Source organism: Vombatus ursinus, unplaced genomic scaffold (assembly GCF_900497805.2).
Source record: "Vombatus ursinus unplaced genomic scaffold, bare-nosed wombat genome assembly UNPS02000582.1, whole genome shotgun sequence".
NCBI classification, from domain to species: Eukaryota; Metazoa; Chordata; class Mammalia; order Diprotodontia; family Vombatidae; genus Vombatus; species Vombatus ursinus.
Window position 1 is genome coordinate 5,652,657 of NW_020940360.1, and position 12,676 is coordinate 5,665,332.

General features: G+C 34.8%; 1 protein-coding gene across 2 annotated transcripts in view; it reads left to right on the forward strand.

Moving 5' to 3' along the window:
- The window catches only part of DOP1A (DOP1 leucine zipper like protein A), a 116,516-nt gene that overhangs the window by 46,958 nt on the left and 56,882 nt on the right, over positions 1–12,676 (forward strand). For both annotated transcript variants that reach the window (XM_027854785.1, XM_027854791.1), the window contains exons 6-9: positions 6,002–6,100; positions 7,859–7,958; positions 8,919–9,028; positions 12,361–12,469. In XM_027854785.1, the coding sequence (XP_027710586.1) occupies positions 6,002–6,100; positions 7,859–7,958; positions 8,919–9,028; positions 12,361–12,469 (418 nt within the window). The remainder of the gene's footprint in view (positions 1–6,001; positions 6,101–7,858; positions 7,959–8,918; positions 9,029–12,360; positions 12,470–12,676) is intronic.

A 12,676-nucleotide genomic window follows, 5' to 3' on the forward strand; every position in this document is an offset into this window, starting at 1 on the left:
AGCCTTACCTGTTGTTGGGCTTCTACTTTATTTCTAGTTCTTTGCTGCCATAAAAAGTGCTACTATAAATATTTTGATGTATTTGGGGCTTTTCTTGTTGTCATTGATTTCCTTGTTTTATATATCCAATGATGGAATTGTTGGCACAAAGACTGTAAGTATTTTAGTTTTATTTGCATTGTTCCAAATTGCTTTTCAAAATGTTTGGACCAGTTCACAGCTTCACTGACAGTGCATTAGTGTGGCTATCTTTTTATAACTCCTCCAGCACAGATTATTCCTAACTTTTGTCATCCTTGCCAAATTCTGTGTGAGGGGAAACCATGGTGCTGTTTTGCTTCCCATTTAACCACTTATGTTCTTATCTTACCTGAAATTTATTCAGGAAAAAGCTTTTCAATTTCATGTAATCAAAATTTCTTTTTTTTTGTAGTATTTTATTTTTTTCAATTACATGTAAAGAAAGTTTTTAACATTCTCTTTTATAAAATTTTGAGTTCCAGACTTTTTTCTCCCACCCTCCTTCCTGTCTCCCCTCCCTAAGATGACAAGCAATCTGATATAGGTTATATATGTACAATCTTAATAAAAATTTCTAGTCATCTCTGTCTCTTATTTGGTTAGAAAGTCATGCCTCCTCCCCCCAAGCCATAGTAAACAAGAATTTTAATAAGCACCTGCAATGTGCAAGTACTGAGGTAAAATGAAAAGCCAAAAAGAATCCCTCCTCTAGACTTCTGGGAGCCAAGATGTGGAGTAAGCAGTAAATCACGGTAACTCTCCCACATTCACCTCCACACAATCATAAAATAGCGCTCCAGAACAAAGAAAAACTGAGAAAAGAAATGAGAGTGATTCGAGAGAATTATGAAAGAAAACTGCTTAAAAAGTAGAATTGGCCAAATGGAAAAGGAGATACAAAAATCCATTGAAGAAAACAACTCCTGAAAAGAAAATACAAAAGCTAATTGAGGGGCAACGAGGTGGCGCAGTGGATCGAGCACCGGCTCTGGAGTCAGGAGGACCTGAGTTCAAATCCAGTCTCAGGCCAGACACTTGACACTAACTAGCTGTGTGACGCTGAGCAAATCACTTAACCCCAGTTGCCTCGCCAAAAAAATTTAAAAAAAGGTAATTGAAGAAAACTACCTTAAAAGTTAGAATTGGCAAGTGTAAGCTAATGAGACATCTGCATCAAGAATCAATCAAAATCAAAACAATAATAAGAGGAAGAAAATGTAAAATACCTCATGGGAAAAACAACTGACCTGGAAAATAGATCTAAGAGAGACAATATCAGAATCATTAGACTACCTAAAAGCCATCATCAAAAGGAGGACCTGGACAGCATCTTTCAAGAAGTTATGAAGGAAAACTCTACCGAATACCTCAGAAAAGATACCAGAATTAAAAACCCCAAGGAATATTAAAGCCAAATTTCAAAACTATCAAGTCAAGGAAAAAATACTACAAGTGGCCAGAAAGAAACAATTCAAATATCAGGGAGTCACAATCAGGATTACACAGGACCTGGCAGCTACAACAGTAAAGGAACTGAGATCGTGGAACATGATATTCTGGTAGGCAAAGGAACTAGGACTGCAACCAAGAATCACTTACCTGGCAAAATTAAGCATAATACATCAAGGGAAAAATGGTCATTCAACGAAATGGCAGAATTTCAAGTCTGCATAAGGAGAAGACAAGCACTCAACCAAAAATTTGAGTTCTAATACCAAGATCCAAGAGAAGCATAAATAAATAAAAAGGGAAAAGAAAACATAAGGGATTCAGCAGAGCTAAATTATTTACATCCCTACATGGGAAGATAATATTTGTAATTCTTAAAAATTGTATTACTAATAGTACAGCTAGAAGGAATATATAGAGAGAGGGTACGACATAAAAAATTTAAGGGATGAGAAAGAGGAGTACAAAGGGTGCAGAAGGAAGACAGTAGAATGGAGTAAATTATTTCACATGAAGAAGTGCTAAAGACCTATTACAGTGGAGGGGAAAATGGGAAGGTGGGCAATGAGCATTACTTGTAACTTACTGTGATCAGTATTGGCTCAAAGAGGGAATAATGCACACAATCAGTTGAATATAGAAATCTATCTAACCTTACAAAGAAGTTGGAGGGGAGGAGATCAATTAAGGGGTGGATGGTGGTGACTAACAGAAGGGAGGGCAGCTCACAGGAGGTGGTAGACAGAAGCAAAACACTAGTGAGGGGGGAAAGGGTGAAAGGAGAGAGAGGACAAACAGGACGAAGAATAGGATGGAGGGAAATACACAGTTATAATCATAACTGTGAATATAAACGGGATGAACTCTCCCATAAAATAGAAGCAGATAGCAGAGTGGATTAAAAACCATAATCCTACAATATGTTGTTTACAAGAAATACTTGAAGCAGAGAGACACACTCAGAGTAAAGGTAAAAGGCTGGAGCAAGATATATTATGCTTCAGTTGACATAAAAAAAAGGAATCAGGAGTAGCAGTCCTGATCTCAGACAAAGTAAAAGCAAAAATAGACCTAATTAAAAGAGATAAGTAAGGAAACTATATCTTGCTAAAAAGTACAATAGGCAATGAAGCAGTATCAATACTAAATGTATGTGCATCAAGTGGTATAGCATTCAGATTCTTAAAGGAGAAGTTAAGTTACAAGAAGAAATAGAAAGCAAAACTATACTAGTAGGGGGCCTCATCCATCCCCTCACAGAATTTGATAAATCCAGCTGAAAAATAAATGAGAAAAAAAAACTAAGGAGGTTAATAGAATATTAGAAAAGTTATATATGACAGACCTTTGGAGAAAACTGGATAGGAACAAAAAGGAATATGCCTTTTTCTCAGCAGCACATAACACATACACAAAAATTGACCAGGTAATAGGGCATAAGAACCTCAAAATCAAATATAAAAAGGCAGAAATGGTAAATATATTTTTCTTGGATCATAATGCAGTAAAAATTGCATTCAACAAAGGGCAGTGGAAATATAGACTAAATATTAATTGGAAACTAAATCTATTCCTAAAGAATAAGTGTGTCAAAGAACAACTCATAGGAACAATCAGTAGTTTCATTAGAGAAAATGTCAACAATGAGACAACATACCAAAATTTATGGGATGTGCCAAAGCAATTCTTTGGGGGAAATTTATTTCTCTAAATTCTTACATCAGCAAAATGGAAAAAGAACAGATCGATTAATTGGACATGCAACTAAAAAAGTTAGAAAAAGAACTAATTAAAATTCCCCGATTGAATACCAAGTTAGAAATCCTGAAAATCAGAGGTGAGATTAATAAAATTTTTTTAAAAAAACTATTGATCTAATAAATCTAGGAACTGGTTTTATGAAAAAAACAACAATAAGATAAGCCGTTGATTAATTTGATTAAAAAAAAGAAGAAAAACAAATTATCCAGCATCAAAAATGAAAAGGGTGAAATTGCCACCAACAGAGAAGAAAATAAAGCAATTAGGAAATATTTTGCCCAATTATATCCCAATGAATTTGACAATCTTGAGTGAAATTGATGAATATTTACAAAAATATTAATTAGTAGCTTAAGAGTTCAGGAAATAGAATGCCTAAATAACCCTATCTTTGAAAAAGAAATTGAACGATCCATTAATGAACTCCCTAGGAAAAAATCCCCAGGGCCAGATGGGTTCATGAGTGAATTCTACAAACATTTGAAGAACAATTAATTCCAATACTATATAAACTGTTTGGAAAAACAGGCGAAGAAGGAGTCCTACCAAACTCCTTTTGTGATGCAAATACGGTGCTGTTACCTGAAATGGAAAGAGCCAAAACAGAGAAGGAAAATCATAGACTAATTTCCTTAATGAATATTGATGTAAAATTTTTGAACAAAATATTAGCAAGGCAATTATAACAAAATATCACAAGGATTATACACTATGGCCAGGTGGAATTTATACCAGGAATGCAGGGTTGTTTCAATATTAGGAAAACCATCAATATAATTGATCATATCAATAACAAAACCAACAGAAATCATGTGATTATCTCAATATATGCTGAAAAAGCTTTTGACGAAATACAGCACCCATTCCTATTAAAAACACTAGAGAGCATAGGAATAAAGGGAGCATTCCTTAAAATGATAAGCAGTATCTATCTAAAACCATCAGCAAGCATTATCTGTAATAGGCATAAGCCAGAACTCTTCCCAGTAAGATCAAGGGTGAAACAAGGATGCCCATTATCACTGCTATTATTCAATATAGTACTGGAAATGTTAGCTGTAGCAATAAGAGAAAAAAAAAGAAATGAAGGAATTGGTATAGGCAGTATGGAAACCAGACTAGTTATGTGATAGTACACTTAGAGAACCATAGAACATCAACTAAAAAATGCTTGAAATAATTAACAATGTTAGCAAAGTTGCAGGACATAAGATTAAACCCACATAAATCATCAACATTTCTTTATATGACTAATAAAGCCCAGCAGCAAGAGATAAATTCCATTTAAAATAAATGTAAGTAATATAAAATACTTAGAAGTATACCTGCTAAGACAAACACAGGAACTGTATAAACACAATTATAAAACTCTTCACACAAATAAATTGATCTAAACAGTTGGAAAAATATCAATTGCTCATGGGTAGGCCAAGGCAGTATAATAAAAATGACAATTCTACCTAAACGAATTTACCTATTCAGTGCCACAACAAACTACTAAAAAACTATTTTATAGAGCTAGAAAAAAAATAACATTCATGTGGAAGAACAAAAGGTCAAGAATATCAAGGGAGTTAGTGAAGAAAAAAATACAAAGGAAGATAACCTAGCAATACCAGATCTCAAAGTATATTATAAAGCAATAATCATCAAAACTATTTGGTACTGGCTAAGAAGTAGAGTGGTCGATCAGTGGAATAGACCAAGTACACACGACACAGTCAATAACCATAGTAACCTAGTCTTTGATAAATCCAAAGACCCCCAGCTTCTGGGATAAGAACTCAGTATTTGACAAAAAGTGCTGGGAAAACTGGAAAACAGTAGGATACAAACTAGGTTTAGACCAGTATCTCACACTCTATACCAAGGGAAGATCAAAATGGGTGCATAATTTAGACATAAAGGGTGACACCATAAGTAAATTAGAAGAACACGGAATAATCTGTCAAATCTATGGGGAAGGTAAGAATTTGTGACCAAACAAGATAGAGAACATTACAAAATGTAAAATAGATAATTTTGATTATATTGAATTAAAAAAGCTTTTGTACAAACAAAACCAATGCAACAGTATTTGGAGGAAAGCAGAAAGCTGGGAAACAATCTTTACAGCAGATTTCTCTGATAAAGGCCTTATTACTGAAATATATGGAGAACTGAGTCATATTTATAAGAATACAAGCCGTTCTCTAATTGATAAATGGTCAAAGAATATGAACAGGCAGTTTTAAGATGAAGAAATCAAAGCTATCTATAGTCATATGAGGAAGTGCTCTAAATCGCTTTTGTTTAGAGAAAAGCAAATTAAAACAGCTCCGAGATACCACCTCACACCTATCAAATTGGTAATATGACAAAAAAGGAAAATTATAAATATTAGATAGGATGTGGGAAAATTGGGACACTGATGCACTGTTGGTGGAGTTGTGAACTGATCCAACCATTCTGGAGAACAATTTGGAACTATGCCCAATGGGCTATAAAATTGTGTATACCTTTTGATCCAGTACCAAATGGTTTTGATAATTACATCTTTCTTACATAATTCTTTCATAAAATTTTTTTAAAATGTTTTAAAATATGTAAAGAGATTATTTTGGATTTCTTTAAAAATCACTACATTTGATTAGAATATGCCCAGAGTATTCCTCTTACCAACTAGGGAAGAAGGAAAAGTTTGATTTGCTTTGTTGGCATGATTTCACTGTGATTGTATCAATGTTCATTTTCAGTAAGTACTGTTAACTTCATGGCATTCTCTTTGCAGGTAGAAGCAGTAAGTACTTCAGTACAGGATTCGAGTGTCCTTGTACAAAGAAGCACTTTGGACCTTATACTTTTCTGCTTTCCTTTCCATATGAGTCAGGTAAAATATTAGTGATATTAATCTAAGGTACTTGTTTTAAAAATCAGATGATTGCCAATGTATGTGTATTATATAGATTTGCATTTTTAATGATAGTCCTCATCTATAATTTTTTTGTATTTAATAAAGCAATTGGTAGGAATAGAGTGGAGGTTTTGGGGTGGGAAGAGTGTGATTGTTTTGATCTGGACCTGACTTTATCCCCTAGAAAACTCCTTTTACCATTGCAGCTCAACAGCTGTTCTATAATTGTCTTAGAAAGATGCCAGCCTAAGTGACTTTCCCAGTGTTACACAGCCAGTTCGTGTCAGAGATCAGACTCTGATCACACAAGCATTCCTGAGTTTGAGGCCTTTTTACTATTTCATATGACCTCTCAAAACAGGGATTTGTTTTGAAAGAGCAAGATTTATAAGTAAGCTGAGGAACTAAAAGGGAATAATTCTTATAGCAAAAATGAAGTAGTCTTTATAAAAATGTAATTGACAAAAAAAGCCCAAAGCATAACTATCAAGTCAGTGTTAGTTCTCCCTAACCTGCTGTATACCGGCAGCCTCTGCCTTGGTCATTACCTATCTTGACTTATGATGTTTGTGTATTTGAAATGTGGGAGCCATGTCATTTTCATTGGAGAACTGGCTGCAATAAGGAAAGACATTTTAGCCACTCCTTGGCATTTTGTAGTGCTTTTATTACAGTTGATCACAACTAACTTGGATATTCACAAATGAAGCATCTAGTTGAGTAGAATTGATTTCAATTAATTTCTTCATTTGTGAAGAAATGGTCTAAATTTCTTACATTTAGAAACCTTGACTGAGTGCTCAGTGTGATACATGAGCATTTCCTTATTGCCAAAGTAAGTTTAATAGTAGGGAAAAAAAAGGTATTGGCCTGTAATTTTACAAAGATGGCAGCTTGCAGTAATTTTCAGCAATTCAATTTGTAATAGGGACTCCTATTACATAGTTTTTTTTTTCCTTTGCTAACTGTTCATAGCTGGATTAGCATGAAGCAAATTATTCTGTTCCCTCTTTTGTCATTCCCCCTCTTGCCAGCTTCTTCCCTGCCCCAGTTTGGTCTCCCTTCTCATGAACCAAGGGTCTTATGGCTTTATAGGTTCTTTTTATGGTACCTTATCAGAGCTTACCTTTCTCAACTATCTTCTTCCACCATGCTGTAGACTTTTCACTCATTTCTCATTATCTGCTTTTCTTTCTCATCTCAATAAAAGTCTACGTGTACAACACCTGATTACCAAAGGACCACTGTTAGTTGATCAAAGCTAATCTGATAAATTAATTCATTTTATAGTGTTGATGGCTAATAAAAACTTTGTGTCAGATAACATATTTGCATTCTAACAGAGGCTTTATCCTTAACCAGAAAGAGTCAGTAATAGTAGAATCATTAGGCACTGTTGATAGTTCTAAAATTGTTATTTTGGACAGTGATCTTTAGTGTTCCTGAAATGTGCATTCTGATTGACAGGCTTCTTTGATTTCCTTAGAGTCAAAATTGTATGCCTCTTTGAACTAAAAACAAATCTTAAATGAATACTAACCAACATAATCATAAAAAAAATTCACTGGGATAGTAAGAAGAAAGGAAATAGGAAGAAATGAAAAAAAGTTGAATGATCAAAATATGTAGAATTGGTGTCTTAATTCCTTACTGTTACCATGAATTTGTTCAAAGAGAAACTCAAAAAAAAAAAAAAAGGCTTCAAATGAAGCTGATGTTCCATCCATTTTTCAGGCAACTCGTCCTGACATGATCAGAATCTTGTCAGCAGCTCTTCATGTGGTTCTAAGAAGGGATATGTCTCTAAATCGCAGGCTTTATGCATGGCTTCTAGGTAGGTATGTGATGTGTGTGTGATTAAATCTGAAGAAAAGTGAAAGTGTTAGGATATAAAAAAAAGCTTTGACTTTTTAAAGAAACTGCTGAGATTTTATGTGTTTTATGTTGATTTAAAAAATAATGCTAATTTACTGAGTATATGGCATAAGGAAAGTGCAAAATCTTCTTAGGAAAAAGTATATGACATATATTTATTGTGGATTCATTTGCTTCTTTATTATTTTGTGGAATAATAACATTTCATAAAAAGACAAATATGAGTTGAGATTTCCCTAATGAGCATTCTGTATTTGGTTTATAGTGATATGTTATGGAAGCAGATTTCATTGGAACTTTAGTTATTTGAATCCATTAGCTCATGTTCTTTTCTGTAATTATAATTGTGATAATGCAAATAAATGAATATTATGGGTGAATTAGTCAAAAAGTAGTCAAAATTTTTACCTTAAAAGTCATGAAGTACCTAAAAGGGCTGTGGCAGAGGTTGAGTTGGGCAATGGCTCCTCTACCCAGAGTAGGCCATTCTCTTATTTAGCATTTTGTTGGTCTTGTAGAGAGACTCCCCTTGAGTGGTCCACATATTTTCTCTCAGAAATTCGCTCAGCAAAATTCAAAGGTACCACTAAATTCTAGTCCTGAGCCTTACCACACAAAAAACTCTATGTGGATTGATGAACTGTGTGCATATATGTATTAAGGGCTATAAAATTTGCTTAATATATCCTGAAAAATAAGTTACCTCGTATTATTTGGTAAGCAGGAGAATTATTCTGGAAGAATGTCATTCACATAGAATTTCCTTTTATTAAACTTTATAAAATTATCTCTCTTGCTGCCATTAAATGGACTACAAATTGGTATGTGTTGGCCATTATTGAGATCTATGGTTTTTAAATTGGTGATGTAGATTTTTGTGGTTGGAATACTAATGTGTTTTATATTTGTTTGCTTGGAGGCTTTGATAATAATGGCGTTATCATAGGACCCAGAAGCACAAGACATAGTAATCCTGAGGAACATGCCACTTATTATTTCACTACTTTTTCAAAAGAGATGTTGGTCCAGGTAATTAATACCTTCATTTTACTCTGCTTATTCAATATGTGGTTATTTACAAAATGTAAGCCCCAATGATGGTCTTTTTTCTCTTATTAATCTTTATCAAATCCTCCTAGTAGTTAATTCCTATATAGTTTCTGTGTATTACATTTAATAATTCTTAAGCATCTAGAATCTCAAAGATGGAAAAGGATCTCAGTGGCCAACTATTACAACCTTTACCTGAGCAAGAATCCTTTCTATGTCATATGTAAAAGGGAGTCATCCATAATTGGCTTGAAAAATTTTAGTAATGAGGATACAACTACCTCATTCTACTTTTTCCTTATATGAAGCCCAAATTTGCCTTGCTTATGAGAGCCTTCCACATACTTGAAGGCAGATATCACATCTCATCTTCTTTCATGGCTTCTCTAAGTATCCCTCATTTTTTTTTTCAACCAGTCCTCATCTGCCATGAACTTTGGACCCTTCACTATCCAGCTTGCCTTCCTCTAAACATTCTCAAGCTTATCAATACCTGTACCAGAATGTGGGGCCTAGAATTTAATACAGTGCTCCAAATAGAGTATGATGAGAGGCCCAATACAGCCAGACTGTACTACATGGACATAGGACATCTCTAAATGCAACCTAAGATTGCACTTGTTTTCATGACTGCTGCCTCATGTTGACCACAATAATGTAAAAGAAAAGAGCACTGAAGCACTTCTAGGGCTGTATCCCAAAGAGATCATAAAAATGGAAAAAGGACCCACATGCACAAAAATATTCATAGCAGCTCTTTTTGTGGTGGCCAAGAATCAGAAATTGAGAGGATGCCCATCAATTGGGGAATGGCTGAACAAGTTGTGGTATATGAGTGTAATGGAATACTAGTGTGCTATAAGAAATGATGAGCAGGCGGACTTCAGAAACACCTGGAAAGAAAACAGCATTGAAGCCCTTTAGAACTTTTATCAGTGCTATGACTATTCATGACCTCAGAAGACCAGTAGTGAAGCATGCCTCTGGATAGAGAGGGAATGACTTATTGCTAGTGGAGAATGAGACGATCATTTTCATCATGTCCAAAGTGTTTGTTTTGCTTGTCTATACTTCTTTGTTACACATGGAGGTTCTATTGGTGGGGGAGGTGAGTTGTCATATGGCTGATCTTTCCTTATAGAAGCACCTCTAATAACTTTTAAAAAATTTTTAATGATGCTTTTTAAAATACCATTTTTGCTTCCCAATAACACTCTTACCACCCTTTAGAATCCTTTTTACAAAGCAGTACAGCTTAGCAAAGCTAATCAAAACTTTGGCTGTGTTTGACAGTTTGTACCTCATTCTGCACCTGTAGTCCACTCCCTGTCTTCTGAGAGCTGGGAGGTATGCTTTTCACCGTCAGTCCTCTAAAGTTGTGATTGGTCATTGCATTGATCGCAGTTCTGAAGCATTTCAGTATTGTTTTGCTTTACATTACTCTGGTCATCATGTAAATTATCCTCATTTTTGTGCTAACTTCACCCTGCTTTAGTTCATACAAATCTTTCCAAGTTTCTTTGAATTCTTCATATTCATCATTTTTATACAGTACAGTAATATTCTTTAGGATCATGGATTTAGGGCAAGGGTTCTTAACCTTTTTTTATGTCTTGGACCCTTTAGCCAGCCTGGTGAATCCTATGGACCCCTTCTCAGAATGTTTTTCAGTACATAAAATAAAATACACATGATTACAAAGAAAAACAATTGTATTGAAATAAAGGTGTGATTTTTTTTTCTCCCATCCAAGTTCATAGACCTTACAGGGTACTTGGACCCCAGGTTAAGACCTAGATCTAGAGCTCTATGGGACCTCAAAGGCTCTCTATTCCAGTCCCCTTATTTTTTCATTTGTAAATACTGAGCCTAGGTAGTAGATTAAGTGATTTGCCAAAGTCACTTTGGTCAGGTGGGATTTGCACTTAGGTCCTTTGATGTCAGAGCTAGTGCACTGTACTGCTGCTTTCTTCCATTATGTTCACATACCACCATTTGTTCAGCTATTTCCCCATTAGTGTGCACCTAGTATAAGGGTACTTTCCTTCTAAGTTTTTACTATTATTAAAAGTTCTGCAATAAATATTTTGGGGGATTTTTTTTCCTCTGTCTTTGATAATATTAGAGTGATATCACTGAGTTAAAGGATATGAACAGTTTAATGACTTCTATAGTGAAGTTCTGATTTGCTTTCCAGAGTAGTTAGACCATTTCACAGCTCCAACAGCAATGCGTTAATGTGTCCCTCCAGCAGTTGTCATTTTTATCTTTTGTCATCTTTGCCAGACTGGTGGGTGTGAGATGAAGCCTCAGAGTTGCTTTAATTTTCATTTCTCTTATTACTGACTTGGAGAATTTTTTCCTATGAAACCTTGTGTTTTTTCATAACATTCTTAAACTGTGGAAATAGTTTCTGGTCTTTTATTTTCCTGTGTGGATTAGGGCTTTTTCTCAGTGGGAAACCCTGAGCCCAACTCATATGGGATCTCCCAGGGAGCTAGTAGCACAGTGGATAAAATGCTGGGCCTGGAATCAGAAAGATTTGAATTCAAACCACCTTCAGATACTTAGTAGCTGTGTGCCCCTAAGGAAGTCACTTTTTGCCCCAGTTTCCTCAACTCTAAAAAACAATAGCACCTACCTCTCAGGTTGTTGTGAGGATCAAATGAAATGATATTTGTAAAAGTGCTTAGCACAGTGCCAGGCACATAATAGGTAATATGTAAATGCTTATTCCCACATGCTCCTTCCTAAAGCTTTGAAATCCCCTGTGGATAGCTTTCCAACAAGAATACAACTATGATAAAACCTCATTTTAGTGGAACATTTTTGAGTAGTTCTGTCCTCAGCCCCAACCTTGTATATATTTTTTCCATTTTACTCTGATACTTCTCTTATTTAAGGGAATTTCCAAATAACTAGAGTATATACCTGGTGAGGTGACTGCTTAGAATGAACTGAAAATGGAGAGGATTGTGAGTGTCATTGACTCCCAGTATCAGATTAACACAGATAAGAAAAACAATAAGAAGATATTGTGCATTAGTTGTAATTCTACCTCCAAGGATAAGAAAGAACATTTTTCTTAACCAGAGGGAAAATAACCAGCCTTGGGAAAACTATTTCGGTAAAATAAATTTCAGTAAAGTAACAGGGATATTCTGTTACCATCATGTGTGTTACCATCCTGTAGTTTTTTTGACCACATACAAACATGTCATACATTCCTGTTGTTTTATGTTTTTTCATTATCAGTATCGGACTGTAGTTTTTCTTTTCACTAATTTGTATGTTTCTCTCCTTTTTAAAAGGCAATGGTAGGAATCTTACAAGTGAATGGCTTGGGAGAAGAAAGTACCCTAATGCAGGACTTAAAACCCTTTCGTATTTTAATCAGTTTACTGGACAAACCTGAGCTAGGTAATATATTTATATTCTGTATCATTAAAAAAAACAAACCTCAGTGATATATAGGTATCGATATAAAAGAAAACTGTCATCTCACAGTCATTTTACTGGATAACATTTGAATATAGATCCTCAGTGTCTCGTTTAAAAACCACACCTAGAAAATTCACCCTTTTACAATGAGTGTATTGGCAGTTCTAGATGAGCTCTTCAACTGTC